We start from the raw sequence: 21,545 nt of genomic DNA, 5'->3' as shown, positions 1-21,545 counted from the left end.
AGCCCTCCGACATCGGGCGAGGCGGAGCTAGCCCTCAGTCATCGGGCGAGGCGGAGCCAGCCCTCAGCCGTTGGGCGAGGCGGAGTCTGCCCCCAGACATCGGGCGAGGCGGAGTCTGCCCCCAAACGTTGGGCGAGGCGGAGTCCAGCCCTCGGGGGTCGGGCGAGGCGCGGCCAACCTCCGATCGTATGGACAAGAAGCGCAGTTGCGTTCTTGTCTCCTTGAGAGCATCAACGTTTATGGTTATTAGCTCCACCTCATTGGGTACCCTAGTATTAGTCCCCGACAGGCAGCTATGGTGTTGGGAGATCCTAATGATATGGAGCAGGTCTGCGACTAGATAACATATGGACTTGGACTCCTTGGGAAAACAACGTAAGTGAAACAATTATGGTTGTGGATGTTATCAGTGAAGTCATGCACATTTCCTTTGGCTGCCTAGTTTGGGGCTAATGAGGATATGTACACATGCAGGTGAAGGAACCGCCGACATGGTGCATGGGGAGCAGATGATGGCTGCAAGGAGATGCCTGTGATCGGTTTTTGCTTCACATGGATCTATTGATGCCCTGAGTTTAGCTCTGCTTGAAAATGCTTCTAACTTTCGTCTCCAGATTGTGCTGCTGCAGGAGGCTGGACCTGTTGCTTGTAATCCTGGTACTTGTAATCCTGGTATTGTATTGAACTTGTTGTATTGAGCTGCTGCCATGTGAAATGTATTTGAATGGTGTAAGTGCTGTCAAGGAGAACAGCCATGAGTTAGCATTGCTGTTGTTTCAATTCATTTGAATGTGGTAAGGGCTGTAATGGGCTGCTGGCTTTTGTTTAATCAATCTCGGTGCAGATTTGTTAGTTGTGTCTAGTAAATCCTAATAGTATTGGAAAAACAATATATGCTTACTCCTAGTTTTCATTGTGATACAGGTGAGATCTCTAATAGAGGACATCAGAGATGTCAGATTCCACAAGGTTGAGACTGGATTAGAGACGATATCTGGACGCACCCATGGCGTAAAGGTAACATTTCCCCCTTAAGAACTGCGGATGCTAAAACAACTGTCGTTCTATCAAAGCTATTATTGAATTGGATGTAACTACCACTTCCCCTGTATTTAATTGTGTTTCCTATAGTAGCTTAACATCTTGTTTCATTGATCAGACAACAACAATATCTTATTCATCTTATTTGCATTCTTGCAGCTCAAAAATCTCTCTGCAATGGAAGTAAACATTGTCCGTCCTTTCATGGTGAGAACTTTGCAGGCAGTGAGCATGACTGCCACATGTATTGTCAAATAAATCTGAGGACAGCAGTAAGTGAAGGTACTGGCATTGCTTTCTTGCAATAGTACCAGCTAAGTATGTGCTAATGTCCTAACGAGCCCTGAGGTCTATCAGCTAGTATAGCGATGATGCATCATAGTTTGTCTACTCTTTAGAGGGAACTGGCACTGCTCTTCTACTGATGCCCTGAGTTTTGCTCTGCTTGAAAATGCTTCTAACTTTTCTCCAAATTGTGCTGCTGCAGGAGGCTGGACCTGTTGCTCGTAATCCTGGTGTTGTATTGAACTTGTTGTATTGAGCTGCTGCCATGTGAAATGTATTTGAATGATGCAAGTGCTGTCATGGAGAACAACCATGAGTTAGCATTGCTGTTGGTTCAATTCATTTGAATGTTGTAAGGGCTGTAATGGGCTGCTGCCTTGTGTTTGAATTGCAATAAATGTTGCCTTTACCGCTATTTTTTTGAATTCAAATAGCTGCTGTTGCAGTTCGGCTGAGCTGGGAAAGAATCCAGCTGGTGCGGCTGATTCTGGTAACTGTACCGGTACCAGCCAGCGGCTGGAAATCGAGCAGCCGAACGGGGCCTCTGTTTTAATACAGTCTCGGGCAGCAGGCGAGCATCCATCATTAACGTCAGGAGGCACAAGCATGTTTTACAAAAAGAAGCTTCTCACAGAGCAAAAACTTTTTTATGCACAAACGGACACAGAGAAGCCCAAGGATGGAACACCTCCCGGCAAAAGGCACAAGAATGAAAAAACAATCTGGAACGCCCACGCCTGCCGTCAAACAATCTGAATCTGGGGAAGCCTAAAAATCAGCTAGAACAAATTCCCAGAGACTGAAGGATTTTACACGCGCCTGGCTGAAAATGCCAGTACTGGGTTGAGCTGCGCCTCTGCAAGAACCCCCACCTGAACTCGGCGAAGAATTCTAGGGGAGCTTCCTCACCGCCGTTTCCTCCAGCTGGTCGATCTCTTGTCACCGGACAGTATCCTAGGGAGGTTCAGGAGGGAGTTTACCCGGGTCACGCCTTCGAGCGCGGACCATTCCTCTTCCTCGTTTGTTGATATGCAATCTGCCAGGCTGCGAGCAGACCCACACCTTTCAGGCTCCTTCAGGATGGGAGGTTCATCGACCGGTACAATCTCGTCGACCTCCCTTAATGTGGTGGAGTGTTGCAATGTGGCCTCGGACATGTGCTCTGCACTGGATACATGTACAGTAGCATCTGCAATGTCCTCGTCAACCTTTGCACTGGCATCCTGTGTGGACACCTCCTCTCCGGTGGGTTCTGCTGTCTCCACACTGGGTTCAGTCTCTTGAGCCGAGTCAGCTGGCTTCTCGTGATCCAAGAATAAGCAGACGACAGCACAGTCATCACTCTTGGATGTTGGGAACTTCAACCTCCACGATCTGACAGCACAGTCAACAAGAGCCCTGGCTGCCGTTGCCCGAGATGGGGCTGATGCTACTATGTCAACAGCCTCCTTATTTGAGAGAACGTCCCATACCTACATGCATTGAGCTTTACGATTATGAGAAAGTTGATGCAGATATACTTTATAAAACTTTTCCCTGTGAAGGTGCTAAAAAGATAGCTACTCCAAGCAGGGAATGGAAAACAAAGACATGATGTATTGACTGGTGAGTTCCTAGATCGAGCAGCATTTTGAGTAAGAATCTAAGATGATTAGCATACCCCATCGGTGGCTAGTATTATAAATTCATTCTTTTCGGTAAGACGGCGATACGATATCTCTGGAACAGATATTAAACCATAATCTTTAAGGCAGAAGTCTCCGAAAGCTCTTGCCATTGCCAATCCAGGAGAGTCGTTATTTGGCAACCATACTCTGGCAACTTCTGGCTCATCCTGAAGAGCAAAAACTCGTCCTTTACATTGTTGTATCCTCGCAGCTTCCCCTAGAAAAGAAGAAACAAAGATTAAATATTTCGAGAACCCAAAGGAAACATCAATCTGGACAAAATCTTATTTGCATCATAGTTAGATCAAAGGCATCTCGAGGACAGAAAGGAAAGAAAGATCAAATATGCAGATTAAGACGGTCTTCAGGGTCAATGAAATGATCAAAGTGAGAATTGAACGTACTGGGAAGGTTAGGCTTCAAATCAACTGTGAGTTGCAGAGCAGTTAGATTGTTAGAGGCGTCTCTTGTCCCCATAATTGCTCTTGAATCCCCAAGATTTCCGATTACAAGGTCCAATCCCTAACAAAAACATGTCCAACTCATTCAGTAATTTAGTTGTACTTCTACCACTTTTCTCAAAAGCTTCAGTATGTGCAAACACCAAGGCAAGTTTTGAAGTATCAATCACCTGTTTCACCAAAGTTACTGCCGTAGATCCACTGCAGAAACAGTCAACTGTGGGATGCAGCTTGAGTTCCTTGTCCATCAATTTGAAAGCTTTCAGGTAAGATTGCTTAAGTGGAAGAAACATCTCAGGAAGCTTTTCAGTGTCATCACCATCACCCCATTCATCATCAACAATAGAACCTGTTTCTTCAGAGTTGATACTTCCAGAGATGCTTCCATTTTGATGAGGACTAGAGCCCCCATTAGCACTAGTTTGCCATTGTGTGCGCAACTTGACAGGAAGTGAATCTCTAACTTTCTTGGCAACAAAATGACCGTATGGCCCATGGCCATCAAACACACCACAAAAGATGCTGTCACTTGAATTAAAACTCTGCAGTAACAAAAAAACAATTTCATACAATAGTCAACTAATAGCATTTATTGCACTATAAATTGATATTTTTCTTCGTGTGTGCGAGTGCCAATAGTCCAATCAGGTAGTAATGTGGGGGGGGGTACGACCCCGGATACCCACGGCAGATCAAGACGAAGCCTTGCGGGGCACGGCGCTGCTCGGCGCGTCCCGCAAGACACCAGGAAGATATCCTGAAGATACTACGAGATCTGTTAAGATACGTACGATCCCATGATTCCTGTAATCTGTTATTACTTTCCGGTTATCTCCTAAATCTAACCGACTTGTAACCCTGCCCCCCGGACTATATAAGGCAGGCAGAGACCCCCTCCAAACACACGCAATATCATACGATAGCCAATACAATCCAACAGACCACATGAGTAGGGTATTACGTCATACCGACGGCCTAAACCTGTCTAACTCGTGTCTCTGCCTTCTTGATCTCGATTACACGCATCTCTGTCAATCAATCTACTTTCGTGGGATACCCCTCGGAGGACTGCCGACGATATTCTATCGACAGTTGGCGTGCCAGGTAGGGGTATGCATGTTGTTTCCATGTCGAACAAGATGGTACGTTTTGCAGGCTCTTCGTCCCTCCCATAGCCCGGTCAGATCTTCACGGTCGGATCGATCTTGTGGATCATCAATGCTGACGGAGTCGGAGAGCTCATTGAGCCGGTGCAAATCAATACTGCACCGATCACCCCAACACCTTCGACTGCAGATCCGATCTCGGAACCACCTCCGAGGTCGCTTTCGCCGCCCGCTCCCCTGCTACCAGAGGAGGCAAATCAACAACGACGATCTGATCGCATCCATCGATCAGGTTGGCCAGAAGCTCGCCGATTGCCTCTCCATCGCAGAATCGGCTCTGACCACTCTGGTCCAGCGCCGACCACCCTCCGATTCAGATCTATCGGAGGCGGATTGGGAAACTCCAAGGGTTACGGCCCTACCTTTTGGGCTCACCAGCGTCGCCGCCACCTACCAAGATGCCCTAAGGGGCAAATTCGTCGACCAGGTTGGAGATGTCCATCCTCTCGCCGACCAGATCGCCGACCAGGTCCAGCCGGCTGTCAACGTGCTTCACGTCGGCCGACGCCCCGAGGCATCCCTCCAAACCATCCTAGAGGAGAATCCAGACTCCGAGTCCGAGGGCTCTACGGAGACTGTCGCCGAAACCACCACCAAACAACCTCCTTTCCCTCCCTTCCGTGGAGGCGCAATCTTCAACGTCACCGTCGACAGCCCCCGCGGGAAGGGGAAACCGAGGAGGACCGCGCCGCTCGAGTCAACAGGAACGTCAACCGTGCACAGCGCCGAGCAAATGAGGCTGCCCTTGTGCTAGCCGAGGCTCAGCTCGACTCGCAAGGAAGGCCACGCCAACTCCAACGCAACCTTGACGACGAATTTGTCCATGTTGACGGCCACGACGTCTACAAGACCCCAAGCGCCAACTTGGTCGTGGCCGCCAATGAACTCGCCCGGCTCCCGCAAACACCAGAGGTCGCCAAGGTTGCCGCCATGCTTAAAGCGGCGCACTGCCAGGTCAACGAGATCCGCCAGGATCAGAGACCTTCGTACTCAACGAGCTCGATTCGCCGATCCGCCGCGCCAAGATCTGATCGCTGCCCAAGTCGTTTCACCGACCAGCACCGCGACGACAGACAACCCCTCCAGGGGGGAGCTAGGGGCAACCGCCTCAAACACCCTCGCCAACACGACCAAGAAGTCGACCAGGACGTCCGAGCGCACCTCAACAATCTCCGAGACGCGCAACGACGTATCGCTGAGCGCCGTTTCGGTCACCATGAAGAAGTACGCCGTCGTCAAGAATACGAACAAGAGTTCGGTAATCGGACTCAGCCCTCCAGCCACTCAACGTCGGCAACACTGCAAATCACGACGGCGACAATCCCAAAGGGCCCCCAGCATTCACGAGTGCACTCCGAACACTCCAGTGGCCCCGTGGTTTCAAAATCACTGGGGTCGAGACCTATGAAGGACAGATGAACCCCACACAGTGGCTACAAGCTCATGCCACTGCTGTGCGCGCCGCCGGGGGAGATACTGTTAGTCGCTGAATTCTTACTCTTGGTAGTAGCAGAATTCTTACTCTCATCGAGAGAGGATGACACTAGGAGTTGGGGCAATTTTCTGGTTTATTTCTCACACAAATGTCATGCCAACCTGAGGGGTTCGAGATACATATTTATAAGCTGCTAGCCAGCCAAGCATATGCCAAGATGCTAGTCCTAGATGCTAAGATGCTGTCCTAGATGCTAGTCAAGGATGCTGTCCTTGCTGCAGCCCCACAAAGACCAGCCAACACAGAGACTTATCCATCATTCTCCCCCTAAGTCTTGTGCGTCGTCTTGTGGGAAAGTTGAACCATCCCGGTCCTGGAGTAGAGCTCAAGGAACTTGATCCTCCCAAGAGGCTTGGTAAGCAAGTCCGCAAGCTGGTCCTTGGTGTTGATGTAGCTTGCCGTGATGCTCCATTCCTCCAAACAGCCTCGGATGAAGTGGTACCTCACCCGGATGTGCTTACTCCGTTCATGGAAAACAGAGTTCTTTGCCAGGGCCAGAGCGGACTTGTTGTCCATCCTGAGCTCCACCGCTCTAGTGTCTCTGCCGAGAAGATCACCAAGCAGTGGAGCGAGCCAGAGCGCCTGAGTCGAAGCGGTGGAGGCCGCTATGTACTCGGCCTCGTAGCTGGACATTGCCACCACATGCTGCTTGACCGACTGCCAGCTAACGAGGCACTTGCCGAGGAAGAAGAGGATCCCGCTCGTGCTCTTGCTGGTGTCGATGTCGCCGGCGTGGTCGCTGTCGCTGTACCCGACGAAGTGTGCCGCCCCAGGGCACCTAGGGTAGAAGAGGCCGTGGTCGAGAATCCCCGCAACGTAGCGGATGATCCTCTTCACAGCCTGCTGGTGCTCCGTCGTCGGTCGCTGCATGAACCGACTAACGTAGACGACGGAGAATGCCAAGTCCGGCCGTGTGTGGGCGAGGTAGCGAAGGCTCCCCACAAGACGTCGTTAGTGCGTAGCGTCCACCTCCTCCGTCGTGCTGTCGCGGCTCAGCTTCAGCCTCTCCTCCATCGGAGTGAGAGCTAGGTTGCAGTCGGTGAGCCCAGCTAGCTCAACGACGCGCTTGGCGTAGACGATCTGTCGAAGCGTGATCCCGGAGTTATCCTGGTACACCTCGATTCCCAGGTAGAAGTAGAGAAGCCCCAGGTCACTCAACTAGAAGGTGGCCTTCATCTCTTCCTTGAATGCCGCCACCTCCGCATCCTTGGTGTCGGTGATCACCAAGTCGTCGACGTAGACACCCACCAGCAGAGCATTTCCTCCACTGCCCCGTCGGTAGATGGCCGCCTCGTGTGGGCTTTGCTCGAAGCCCATCCCCTTTAGCGTGGAATCCAACTTGGCATTCCATGCCCTCGGTGCCTGCCGCAAGCCATAGAGGGCCTTGCGCAGGCGGAGCACCTTACCCTCCTTGTCGGGGATCGCAAATCCCGGCGGTTGGTACACGTAGACCTTCTCCTTCAAGTCGCCGTTAAGGAACGCCGACTTGACGTCCATGTGATGAACACGCCAGCCCTTCTGGGCAGCTAGCGCAAGGAGTCGCACAGACTCCATCCATGCCACGGGAGCAAAGGCGTCGTCGAAGTCGACCCCCTCCTGCTGCATGAAACCTCGTGCCACCAAGCGAGCCTTGTGCTTGACGATAGCGCCGGCTTCATCCCTCTTCAACTTGTACACCCACTTAAGGGTGATCGCGCAGTGACCACGAGGAAGGTCAGCAAGCTCCCAGGTGCGGTTCTTCTCAACCGCATCTATCTCCAATTGCATCGCGGCGCGCCATGCCGCGTGTCTCTCGGCCTCTGCAAACGACCAAGGCTCGCCGTCGTCACACACAAGGTGCAACTGCGCCTCCAGGTCGTGAGGCACCAGTCCCGGCACCGGCTGGTCACCGAGAAGGTTCTCCATCGTACGGTACCGCAACGGCTCGCCGTCGTGGTACGCGTCGATGCACTCGTCGTCGTGAGAGAGCGGAGTAGCGAGCTCAACCGGGCTGTGCTCGACACGAGCTGGTGTTGGAGTAGACGTGCCCGGAGAGGTGCCTGTCGGTGCTGGAATGCGTGGCGGTGCCGGCTGTGGTGGAGCCGGCGAAGAACTCATCGCAGCCGAGGTCCTGGCTGGAGAGTGTGGTGCTGTCGGAGTAGCAGGCACCGGAGTCGGTGGAGGCTCGGGGACTGGGGTGGACGCGCTCGTCGAAGAAGAGCTGCCTACTCCCCCAGCTCCCTCGAGTGGATGTACTCGACAGTGAAGTCGTCGTACGTCGGAGCCGAGCCGTCGTCCACCGCCTTGTCCCACGCCCATCCTCGCCCTTCGTCGAACACAACGTCGCGCGCCGTGCGCAGGGTCGAGGATGCGGTAGGCCTTCGAGCCCTCCGCGTAGCCGATGAACACTCCCGGAATGCTCCTGTCGTCGAGCTTGCTGATGTGGCCAAGCTCCTTGCCAAACGCGAGGCAGCCGAAGACCCGCAAGTGGGAGACCGCCGGCTTGCGCCCATGCCAAGCCTCGTACGGCGTCCTGCCTTCGAGCGCCTTGGTAGGCGAGCGGTTGAGGATGTAGACGGCCGACACCACCGCCTCTCCCCAGAAGACAGCCGGCATCCCCCTCTGCTTGAGAAGGGCCCGAGCCATCCCCACAACCGTCTGGTTGCACCGCTCGACGACGCCGTTCTGCTGCGGGCTGTACGACGCGTAGTAGTGGCGCTGAATGCCCTCATCAGCGCAGTACGACGCGAATTCAGCCGCCGTGAATTCGCCGCCGTTGTCGGTGCGCAGCACGCACAGCTTGCGGCCGCACTCCGCCTCCGTAGCCGCCTGCGAGCGCCTGATGGCGTCCGCAGCCTCTCCCTTGCTGCCGAGGACCATCACCCACATGTAGCGGGAGAGGTCGTCGACGAGCAGCAGGAAGTAGCGTCGTCCTCCCGGAGTGGCCGGTCACCGGGCCACACAAGTCCCCGTGCACAAGCTCGAGCCTCTCCTTGGCTCGAAAGCTCGCCCGCTGGGGATAGGGGAGTCGCGTCTGCTTCGTCAACACGCAGACGTCGCAGAGCTGCTCCACATGGTCGAGGCACGGCAGGCCTCGCACCATCTCCGTGGCACTGAGCCGCTTCAGGGCCTCGAAGTGAATGTGCCCGAAGCGTTCGTGCCAGTGCCACGCCTCGTCATCCCGACGAGCAGCGAGACAGAGGGGTTGTGCCACCTGCACGTTTAGGACGTAGAGTCGATTTGCGCTTCTGGATACCTTGGCAAGAAGGCGGCGACGGCGATCCCAAATCCTCATGACTCCATCCTCAACCACCATGCGCGAACCGTTCTCATCCAGCTGTCCCAAGCTGATGATGGAGTTCCTCAACGCGGGGATGTAGTAGACTCCGGTGAGCAGCCGGTGCTCACCAGACACGGCGGTGAAGATGACGGAGCCGACGCCCTTGATCTCCACACCGGAGGCATCCCCAAACTTGACGGGGCCTCGGACGCTAGAGTCAAGCTCGGTGAAGAACTCCCGTCGACCGGTCATGTGATGGGTGGCGCCGGTGTCGAGGCACCACCCGTCATTCTTGTCGTTGCCGAAGCCGTCGCCGAGGAGGGCGTGTGCTTTTGGCTCGTCAAGGTGGAGGAGAGCCGCTGCGGCCGGTGCCGCTGGAGGTAGCTCGATGCTTGCATGTGCCATGAACAGAGCTCAATGCTTGCATATCTTGTCATAAGCCTTCTCCAAGTCAATGAAAACCAAGTGGGGGTCCTTCTTCGCTCCATAACCTGTCTTATTAAGAAGATTGCTTCTGTGGTTGACCTTCCGGGCATGAAACCAAATTGGTTTGTTGATATCTGCGTTGTTCCTCGCAGGCGCTGCTCGATGACTCTCTCCCATAACTTCATAGTGTGGCTCATCAACTTAATTCCCCGATAATTAATACAACTTTGGATATCTCCCTTGTTCTTGTAGATTGGTACCAATATGCTTCTTCTCCACTCCTCAGGCATCTTATTCGATCGAAATATATTGTTGAACATCTTGATTAGCCATACTAGACAAATATTATGAAGAGTAAAACTGAAAATTCAAGATGGAAACAAAAGCCCATCACCCAATTCTAAGTTCCAACAAAACTAAAAAAATGAAAAGGAAGTACCTCATTCTAATTAAGGAAGTACCTATTTGCCTTGAATATTAGCTATCGATAGCACCATTCTGAGAATCTATAGGCATAAAGTCTTTTTATTGTCTTCTGAAGAACATGATTCGCAATGCAACTCAGAGGGAGACTGCCTTTACTTCTTTGACTTGTGCTAAACTAAACTGTACAAATATTCTTTAATACTCACAAGACAGCAATCTTACATACGTTAGCTAGGTCTAAAAATTGTGTGAGGCATCCATAGGTCAATTTCACGCTCTCTCACTGCTATACTCAACTTATGAGATAAGGATCACAACCTAATGTGTACAACAACAACAACAACAACAACAAAGCCTTTAAGTCCCAAACAACTTGGGATAGGCTAGAGTTGAAACCCATCAGAAGCAATCAAGGTTCAGGCACGTGAATAGCTGTCTTCCAAGCACTCCTATCTAAGGCTAAGTCTTTGGGTATATTCCATCCTTTCAAGTCTCCTTTTATTGCCTCTACCCAAGTCAACTTCGGTCTTCCTCTGCCTCTCTTCACGTTACTATCCTGACTTAGGATTCCACTACGCACCGGTACATCTGGAGGTCTCCGTTGCACATGTCCAAACCATCTCAACCGGTGTTGGACAAGCTTTTCTTCAATTGGCGCTACCCCTAATCTCTCACGTATATCATCGTTCCGAACTCGATCCCTTCTTGTATGACCGCAAATCCAACGCAACATACGCATTTCCGCGACACTTAGCTGTTGAACATGTCGTCTTTTCGTAGGCCAACATTCTGCACCATACAACATAGCAGGTCTAATCGCCGTCTTATAAAACTTGCCTTTTAGCTTCTGTGGTACCCTTTTGTCACATAGGACACCAGACGCTTGCCGCCACTTCATCCATCCTGCTTTGATTCTATGGCTAACATCTTCATCAATATCCCCGTCCCTCTGTAGCATTGATACTAAATATTGAAAGGTATCCTTCCTAGGCACTACTTGATCTTCCAAACTAACATCTTCCTCCTTCCGAGTAGTAGTGCCGAAGTCACATCTCATATACTCAGTTTTAATTCTACTGAGTCTAAAACCTTTGGACTCCAAAGTCTCCCGCCATAACTCCAGTTTCTGATTCACTCTTGTCCGGCTTTCATCAACTAGCACTACATCGTCCGCAAAAAGCATACACCAAGGGATGTCCCCTTGTATGTCCCTTGTGACCTCATCCATCACTAAAGCAAACAAATAAGGGCTCAAAGCTGACCCTTGATGTAGTCCTATCCTAATCGGGAAGTCATCCGTGTCTCCATCACTTGTTCGAACTCTAGTCACAACATTGTTGTACATGTCCTTAATGAGCCCGACATACTTCGTTGGGACTTTATGTTTGTCCAAAGCCCACCACATAACATTCCTTGGTATTTTATCATAAGCCTTCTCCAAGTCAATAAAAACCATGTGTAGGTCCTTCTTCTTTTCCCTATACCGCTCCATAACTTGTCTTACTAAGAAAATTGCTTCCATGGTTGATCTTCCGGGCATGAAACCAAATTGGTTCATAGAGACCCGCGTTATTGCTCTCAAGCGATGCTCGATAACTCTCTCCCATAGCTTCATAGTATGGCTCATCAACTTAATTCCCCGGTAATTCGTACAACTTTGAATATCCCCTTTATTCTTGTAGATCGGTACCAATATACTTCTCCTCCACTCATCAGGCATCTTGTTCGATCGAAAAATATGGTTGAACAGCTTGGTTAGCCATACTATAGCTATGTCCCCGAGGCATCTCCACACCTCGATTGGGATACCATCCGGTCCCATCGCCTTACCTCCTTTCATCCTTTTCAACGCCTATCTGACCTCAGATTCTTGGATTCTCCGCACAAAGCGTCTATTGGTGTCATCAAAAGAGTCATCCAATCACAACCTAATGTGTAATGGAATAAATTTTTCTTACCAGTTGCTTACTAATGAAACTAAAGAGAAATTGATGAATTGATTATGATGGATCTTAAAAATGGGAATAAGACAGCTACCCTTAGGCCCAACCAATTGCTTGACAGCACAAGCACATCAGGTTCAAGAAAGCAGCAACATGATACCATTCGTCGAATAAAAAGAGATCAATACAAAGAAAGGTACAAAAGTTAGCCAAAGGATCACAGGAAAGAATCTCCCCTGGCCTAAACTGCAAACAAAGTTTAGAACCAAAAGCAAAGACGGTAAATGAACAATGCTCCCCTTCGACCATTCCTTTTCGTTTTTTTGAGAAATCGATTCTTTTTTGCTTTTGAGAAACTATCAGACGAATTTATGCAGGTAATTTTCAACTCCTCTGAAAACTTCACTTTCAGAAAGCTCGATTAATCTACAGGAAACACCGTGCATTTGGAATAAAGCCGTCCAGTCCGTGGTGTAAAAGAGTGCGAATAAAAACCAAACCATAAAATAAACATTCGAACTCGAACAACAGCTACAGATCCGAATCTATCTAAATCACTATTCACTGCAAAGAACAACTCACAGAAGAGTTTTTAATATTCTGCGTCCTAAAGCTAAACCCCTCCTAACTTCAGAAATTACAATTTTTTACAAACAGACGCTTCTCCCCCTCGAAATCAAACGAAACCGAATATCAAATATGTTCCCAACCGAAACCCAACGAAGCCATTACCCTCAACAGGTAAAGAACGCTTTGGATTTTGTACGAGTATAACCGCGATCATTTTCGACAATCAAAATCATGCGAAAAAACGAGAAAAAAGCGGCGTTTTGGGGACCAAGGATCACAAACGGACCGAACGTCCGCCGCTGTCCACTGACGAGGGCTCAGCCTCAGAACTCAGAGCCCACCGGAACGAATCACCACCCGGCAAGAGAAGCGGCGGATTACGAGCTCACCTCCCACACGACCATGGCGTCCTGGTTGGTGCCCTTCCGCCCCTGCTGCGTGTGGAGGCACGCCACCGCGCTGGCGCCGTTGCCGCACATCCTCCCGGAGACCCGCGCGAGCTCGTCCTCCGTCATCTCCCCCGCTCCGCCGGGCAGCTTCTTGCCTCCGCCGGCGCCGGTGCCGGCCGCGCCCTCCCGGCTCCCGCGGCGCCTCTTCCGCCACGACGCCGGCCCGTCGCCGGCGGCGGGGGCCTCGGAGTCGGAGGAGAGGCAGGAGCCCATGGCGGCCAATGGGAGGGAGGCAACACGGTGGAGCACAGGGTGCGGGTGGTTACTGCTGCTGCTGCCTGACTGCTGTGGTGTGTCCGCTGGCTGCAAACTGTGATGTGGCTGTAGGGTTTTGATGATGCTTGCAATTTGCAGGTCTTGTGGAGTTTTTGTATCATCTGGATTGTATGGTCTGGTTACTCGGAGGTCTGTGCTTAAAAAAATGTTATTTTGATTTTTAATTAGGGTTTGGTTGGGTGTTAATTTATTATCATTATCATGATGATGCTCTCCTCTCCTTGTGGGTGATGGAATCCTAGGATAGGGAAATGAGGAAAATTTTACTCCAAGATAAGGTCACTTTGAAGTTACAGTGTTTTTCCCATGTGTGATAATGGTGACTGTCTCAATAAAGACATGTTTTTTTAAATTCACATTCATCGGTATTGCTAAGCTATATGCATTCTTAGATTTTTAGATATGATTATTTTGGAAGTTGTAAACACTTTATGTTGGTTTCTAGTTATTTTGATCCAAACCTGGTTCTGGATCGTACAATTTGGCTCTGTACATTTGAATAGCATCGTGATTTTAAGTTTTATTAACAGTACAATATGCAAGGAACAGTAAACCAATGCAAATATTAGCACCGAAATAATCAATTAATATGGGAAAAGGCAACAAAGGGTAGCCACAGCAAGCACGTGCCCCTGTCGTCTTAAAACACACTGATGGGTACAGCCGTACAAAACTACATTTTTTTCTTTCTTTTTTGTATTTGCAAGTGTCAAAGAATCTTAAAAACTGAAGTAGTATCCTGTTTAACAGTCAGATCTATTTGATAGCACTAATCCAACCTGCCACATGATGGACACGTTGGATTTTGACTGCTGTATGAACTTCTAAATAATTGTCCTTACATGAAAATTGTAGAGCCAATGACTCAATCCAAATATAATGCAGTTGCGCTTAAAAATGCATAGTATAATCCAGAAAATACTCTCATTTCTTGATAAATTTTCAACATTCTATGCACAACTAAAAAAGTTTTTTTATATGGCCCCGTTTGGCTTGCTGAAACTGGCTGAAAAACACTGTTCTGACTAAATTATTGTGAGAGAAAAACACTGTTTCAGCTGAAAAAAGAAGTCGAACAAACCAGCTTCTGGGTAAGCCGAATGAGGCCTATATTGGTCACCTATCTAACAGAAGTAGCAGCAGTCCAATCCACTCATCTTTCTCAAACCACTTTTGACACAAGGGGAACTTTTTGGTGCATCTCCGGTCCTCTTTGGATTCTAGATTGAGATTTTCCCACTAAACATTTATAGTACTCTCTTTGTCATAGCCTTTTTGTCAGCATGGAGACAGGTGATTACCTTATGGGCCCCTTTGTCCTCATCATCACAAGTGCATGCAATAGTTTATTAACTGATAGCGTTCCTTCAAACCATAGTTTATCATGGTGCTTAGCACCATAGCACTGTTCACTAATTCGCATTACATGGACAGTGACGCCACAGGGATGGCTACACTTATACTACCAGTTATATCTATCTGTCTTGTTTAGTTAAGAGAAATAGTTATATCTTTCTCTTCCTATAGGAGTTATCTCTTTCCCTTATCTCTTTCCCTTTTTATATGAGTTATCTCTTTCCCTCTTTTTATAGCAGCAATCTCTTTCCCTCTTCTTATTGGAGTTCTCTCTTTCCTGCAGGGACAGGACACAGCTGTGTAGTGGCTGCGTTCGCTGGTCTGGAAGTTCCAAACCAGCCGGCTGCTCCTTCTCACAAAACATTGTTTATCAACCAGCCGTTACAGTGTTTCTCTCTCATAACAAACAGTCAGTTTCAATCAAGTTTCAAACCAGCGAACGGGCCTATATATCCATGGATACTATTGCTGTAGTATTTTTTGTTTCCTTGTTCAGAAACTGGAGCCAAGTCAATGTACGGGTGAGATGTGTGCTATTTAAAAGTCAGGAAAGCTAGGTGTTGATCAATCTGTGGGCATGCCCAAATCCAGTTTAGCTGAGCCTGAGGTTTCAGACGTGGTCTGTCAAACTTTGGAATAACTAGCGGTGCTTGAGTTGACTTGGCCACTCAAAGTGCGGTGGGACAGATTGCGTTGACAATAGCACCCCGTTTTTTTTCTGTTAAACCACACAGACGAAGTAGATATCTTGTGGTTGGCCAAAAAAATTCTCCCCGTGAATAATAAATCCTTGTGATCGAGGAGAACTTGTCGCCGAAATGGCGTTTCTCTTCTCGTAAATCCTTCATGAACTCATCATAACTGTAACACCCCATACGCCACAAAAGCTCAAGATGTCAATAACGTCCCTTCTCACATGGCAGAGTATATAAAGAACTCGGCAACAAAACCCCATAAACAAAGTAAACGCGGAAGCAACAACAAGAACACAACTATGCTTAAGATGAGCTCCACCTCAAGCGTTATTATTAATCCATGAAGGGTCACTGTAACTGATGAACTAAGTTTATTACATCAAGCTAAAAAAATTATTATAACACTAAAGTGTGGGCAAAATAGTGATGTAGTACAGCTAATCCCATCCCTTCAAGCAAAACATCCAATCAAGCACCTAGAAAGATATGAGGGGTGAGAATAAATCTCAGCAAGTAAACTGTCTGAACATGTCATTTAAACTACAAGTTCATTAGACATCAATTTAAATAAAGAAGAATACATGTCATACTAAATAAAGATTCATGATAAGAATATTTATCCATTGAAATTTCCATAAACATGTAATGAGCGGTGATATACAGTAAATAAATGATATCCACATATGAATAAAACAATACTTCTCATATAAATAAAAATAATGCTCCTCGTATAAATAAAAACAATGTTCCTCGTTTCCACTTCATGCCAACGTAAAACTTCAATATAAATAAATCTCAAAAAGTACAATACAATACAATGCATAAGCATGTCCACTGCCTCCTATCACTTCACACCACATGAAAGGAATAATGCATATGTAATGCAAATGGCATGCTCTTCTGCACTCTTTGTTGTGACTTCGTCAATCTTGAGATTTGCCGGTCTAACTCAGTTCTTCGGAGGTGCTTCTAGGGGTAGGGTGTGCGTGCGTACATTCATAGGGGTGAGTGAGCGCTCGTATATGTGAACATCTATGTCTGTAACTAGGTCTCACAAAAAAAGTATATAAGGTTGAACAAGGATGGAAAAAATCTATATGAGATATGTCTAAAAAATGGATACATTCATAAACCTACTAATCACCAATTATGCATGTTAACATGTTAACACATGGCATGCTAGTGAATATTGGACCGATAACTTCGCACGTATATATTATTTTGTGACTTTGTTCATGCATACTCGAGAATATTTGATCATGTTATTCTAACTTAATTTTTCGGCTCTCCGTCCGTATTTATCTGTTTCTGTATATCCCCATCCGTTTTCAAATTCGTTTTTTTTTTCGAACCCGATGTTGTTTCTGCTAAAAATATAAAAACAGAAACATGAGAGAAGTTTTTTCGCCCGTTTTCGTCCGTTTTCATCCCCACGACATATATAAACACAGTTGAGGGCCCATTTGGAACACAGGATTGAAAAAACACATACGATAGGAATGTACGTGAAAAAGAGAGGAATGAAAAACATATGAATTTGTTAGAATGGGTGTTTGGTTGAGTGTAGGGAAAGTACAGGAAACCACAACAATGAAGTCTATGAAGTCTCAAGCTGCGTTTGGAATAAAGGAATGTTTCCTACCGTTTAAGAGGAACGGCTATGATACAGACGCAAAAAGCAGGAACCAGAAAATCCACTCGGAGCCAAGGGAACGTATATTGCTACACTACTAGAGAATAGACTTTAGAACGATGTCCCAATTTGGCATTAGCCTCGGCATTTTTTGCCCCCGGGACTAAAGGACCCTTTAGTCCCGGTTGGTAATACCAACCGGGACTAAAGGTCCCTGCCCAACGGTCCTCCGCGGAGCAGGGATCTTTAGTTCCGGCTGGTATTACCAACCGGGACTAAAGGTTTACTTTTAGTCCCGGTTGGTAATACCAACCGGGACTTTTAGTCCCGGTTTGGGTGATGCCCCGGGAATAAAGATTAATCTTTAGTCCCGGTTTGGACCCCTAACCGGGACTAATTATCCCGGCCTATAATTCAGCTCATTTCTTCCTCCCCGAGCCTGAGCCATTGCATTCAAACTCACTGCCTCTGTTCTTCAGCTTGCTGTTGTTCTTGCTCTCTCCCCCTCCATTGGTGTTGCTCTTCGATTTTGGAGGTAAGAAACTTAATCCTCTTATGTTTTGTCAGTAGCTTATCTCATTTTGCGATGTAGATGCATGTGTAACTTTATACGTTGGACTTTATTATGATTTTATATGTCATTTTTAGCTCAAAATCACATGATGATTTGCATATATGTTTGGATAAACAAAAGTTAAATTAGTTCATCAAAATCACGCCTCACTCGTCCTCGCTGGAGCACGCGCCATCCTCGTCCCCGGTGGCTTACGTGATCTTAGAATTAATTTTTCCATAAAATGAAAAACTTAGAAAATTGTTAGAAAATTGTAGAAAATCCGTACTAGTTGAACTTGCGGACCGTGTTCATCTCGGTGAGCATGTTCTCTGCCGAGCGGTAACGAACGTCAAGGAGGAGCTTTGATTCTACGAGGGAGAGCGGCAACGGTCGTGGAAGACCGTGTTCCCTTTCTCGTAGAATCGAAGCTCTTCCTTGGCCAAGTACGGTGCCGTCCGGTGGAGAAATGCTCGCGAGATGATCACGTAAGCAAGGTCAACTAGTACGGATGGTTATTTATTGAAACATGTGAAATCCGTACTAGTTTAGGTTAAATATATCATTTTAGAAAATATGTAATTTACACTAGTTTGCAAAAATAAGTATAGAAAGTAGATGACAACTGGTACCGGATCCTCGGCCTCTCGTTCGGTTGCGAAACGACTGAGACCAGAACTCCCTCTCATTATCTGCGGCAAGTGTAAGCAGAAGATTGTGATGGAGTACCGAGTCAAGAGACAGGGACCCAACAAGGGTCGTGTTTTCTACAAGTGCCCGGATCGCGATGTGAGTTTCTTACGCATTTTTTATTTATGGCTAATTGACCTGCTTTTCTTGAATATTTTTGACTAAATATTTTTTGGCTTTAATTTCAGTGGGAGGGCAATGGATGCGATGGTTGGTACTAGGAGGAAGATTATGCTACATACGTGCAGAATTTGGGTGCGTTTGAGGTAGCGGCTGCTGCTGATGAGTCAGTGAGCCAGCAGGAGAAGCTTATTGATATTAAACAGAAGAATAATTTGTCTGTTTTAGTTGCGTACGATCATGAAATAATTATGTTACTGAAGTGCATTGTAGTTTTAGTTTATTTAGTGATAGTTGGGATTGCTTACGTTGTAGCCAGGCTTAGTTAATTAATTAACCGTGTGTGTGTCATTTATGTTGTGTAATAAAATACTTAATTATGTTTAAGGTTTTCATAATTTGTCGTGTAATACAGATTATGTCACGCCATTGGATGTACAATGCCGATCGCCGCTCCCAAGACTTTATTGAGGGCTTGCACTATTTCTTAGGTGTGGCCGAGGCAAATAAGCGGGATGGTTTCATGTGCTGTCCATGTGCCCTATGTAAGAATTTAAAGGAATATTCAAGCTCAATGAGTCTTCATTCACATTTGCTTAAGTCAGGTTTCATGTCAAACTATATATGTTGGACTAAGCATGGAGAAAGCGGGGTAATGATGGAAGAAGGTGAAGGAGAAGATTTAGACATTGATGACATTATTGCTCAGTATGGTGCCTTTGATGATACTACAATGGGGGGAGATGAAGAAGAAGTAGTGGTAGAAGATGATCTCGGTGATGCTCTTGGCGATGCCATTCGTGATGCACAACAAGAATTGGAAAGTGAAAAAGAGAAAGTTAAGTTCGAGCGCATGCTTGAGGATCATAGGAAGTTGCTATACCCGACGACCGAAGAGGGGCAAAAAAAGCTGGGTACAACACTGGAATTGCTACAGCAGAAGGTAAAGAATGGTATATCCGACAAGGCATTTGGGAATTTATTGAACCTCATAAAGAAGATGCTTCCGAAGCCAAATGAATTGCCCACCACTACGTATGAAGCAAAAAAGGTTGTCTGCCCATTGGGATTAAAAATCCAGAAGATACATGCATGTCCTAATGACTGCATCCTCTACCATGGCAATGAATACGAGAATTTGGATGAATGCTCGGTATGTAAAGCATCGCGGTATAAGATCAGGTGCGATGATCCTGGTGACGTCGAGGGTGAACAACGTCCTAGAAAGAAAATCCCTGCCAAGGTTATGTGGTATGCTCCTATAATACCACGCTTAAAACATTTGTTCATAAATAAAGACCATGCAAAGTTGTTGCGGTGGCATAAAGAAGACCGTAAGGTAGACAATATGCTGAGACACCCAGCTGATGGGTCCCAGTGGAGAGCGATAGACAGGGAATTTCCAGAGTTTACAAATGAGGCTAGAAACTTAAGGTTCGCCTTAAGTACAGATGGTATGAATCCTTTTGGGGAGCAGAGCACTAGTCATAGCACTTGGCCAGTTACTCTATGTATCTACAACCTTCCTCTATGGTTATGCATGAAGCGAAAGTTCATTATGATGCCGATCCTCATCCAAGGTCCGAGGCAACCTGGCAACAACATTGATGTCTATCTGAAGCCATTAGTTGAAGAACTTCTAGTTTTATGGAACAAACCAGGTGTACGTGTCTGGGATGAGTACAAACAAGAACACTTTGACCTACGAGCAATGTTGTTCGTAACAATCAATGATTGGCCTGCTTTAAGTAATCTTTCAGGTCAAACAAACAAAGGATATAATGCATGCACACATTGTTTTGATGACCTTGACAGTATATATTTGAAAAGATGTCGAAAGGTCATGTACCTTGGCTATCGTCGATTCCTTCCTTTGAATCACCAAGTAAGAAAGAAAGGTAAGCATTTTAAAGGTAAGCTAGACCACCGGAAGAAGCCTCATAACCGAACCGGGGAAGATGTACTCGCAATGGTCAAGGATGTGAAAGTAGTATTTGGAAAGGGACAAGGCAGCGAATCTATTCCCAAAGATGCTAAGGGGCACGCACCCATGTGGAAGAAGAAGTCCATCTTTTGGGAGCTACCCTATTGGCAAGTCCTAGAGATCCGCAACGCAATCGACGTGATGCACCTAACAAAGAATCTTTGTGTGAACCTGTTAGGATTCATGGGTGTGTACGGGAAGCCAAAGGATTCACTTGAAGCACGTCAGGACTTGCAGGGCATGAAAGAACGAGACAACCTTCATCCAGAGAAGACAGATGATGGACGTCATTACTTAAGTCCTGCTAGCTACACGCTTAGCAAAGAAGAGAGGGACAACATGTTCGAATGTCTAAGCAGCATCAAGGTCCCATCAGGATTCTCCTCCAATATAAAGGGTATAATAAATATGCTAGATAAGAAATTCCTAAACTTAAAGTCCCACGACTGCCACGTGCTTATGACGCAATTGCTTCCAGTTGCTTTAAGAGGAATTCTACCTCCACATGTACGTCTAGCCACCGTGAAGCTATGTGCATTCCTCAATGCAATTTCTCAGAAGGCAATCAATTCAGTGGAACTAGCTACTCTACAGAATGATGTGGTTCAATGTCTTGTCAGCTTTGAGTTGGTGTTCCCTCCATCCTTCTTTAATATCATGACACACCTCCTAGTTCATTTGGTGAAGGAGATTAGTATTCTTGGACTTGTGTTCTTACATAACATGTTCCCCTTCAAGAGGTTTATGGGAGTCTTGAAGAAATATGTGAAAGTCCGTTCTAAGCCTGAAGGAAGCATCGCCCAGGGCTATGGAACATAGGAGGTCATTGAGTTCTGTGTTGACTTTATTCTTGACCTTGCCCCGATTGGCGTTCCTGAATCGCGACACGAGGGGAGACTCAGTGGTAAAGGAACTTTAGGGAAGAAAATATATATTGGCATGGAAGACGATTATTTCAATAAAGCACACTACACAGTTCTTCAGAACTCATCATTGGTGCATCCGTACATCGAGATACATAAGGAGTTCTTACGATCCAAGTTTCTAGGG

General features: G+C 47.2%; 1 protein-coding gene across 1 annotated transcript; it reads right to left on the bottom strand.

Moving 5' to 3' along the window:
• Positions 1–1,935: 1,935 nt before the first annotated feature.
• On the bottom strand, positions 1,936–13,570 carry LOC136499020 (probable protein phosphatase 2C 66). The gene is made up of 5 exons (XM_066494713.1): positions 13,129–13,570; positions 3,625–3,996; positions 3,398–3,515; positions 2,987–3,210; positions 1,936–2,798 (listed from the first exon to the last, which is right to left on the bottom strand). The coding sequence occupies exons 1-5, from the start codon at positions 13,399–13,401 to the stop codon at positions 2,232–2,234; spliced, it is 1,554 nt and encodes a 517-aa protein (XP_066350810.1). The 5' UTR covers positions 13,402–13,570; the 3' UTR covers positions 1,936–2,231.
• Positions 13,571–21,545: the final 7,975 nt, after the last annotated feature.

This window comes from Miscanthus floridulus, chromosome 13 (genome assembly GCF_019320115.1).
Source record: "Miscanthus floridulus cultivar M001 chromosome 13, ASM1932011v1, whole genome shotgun sequence".
Classification (NCBI taxonomy): domain Eukaryota; kingdom Viridiplantae; phylum Streptophyta; class Magnoliopsida; order Poales; family Poaceae; genus Miscanthus; species Miscanthus floridulus.
Note: the sequence above shows the minus strand (reverse complement) of the source record. Positions and strands in the feature narration are given on the sequence as shown.

What these genes read in the sequence shown, in the direction of transcription:
- LOC136499020 (XM_066494713.1), bottom strand. Translation starts at nt 13,401, where the DNA reads ATGGGCTCCTGCCTCTCCTCCGACTCCGAGGCCCCCGCCGCCGGCGAC. An exon ending in CAGTAACTTTGGTGAAACAG is followed by an intron (nt 3,516 to 3,624) that starts GTGATTGATACT and finishes TGTTTTTGTTAG; the next exon opens with GGATTGGACCTTGTAATCGG. An exon ending in TTTGAAGCCTAACCTTCCCA is followed by an intron (nt 3,211 to 3,397) that starts GTACGTTCAATT and finishes CTTCTTTTCTAG; the next exon opens with GGGAAGCTGCGAGGATACAA.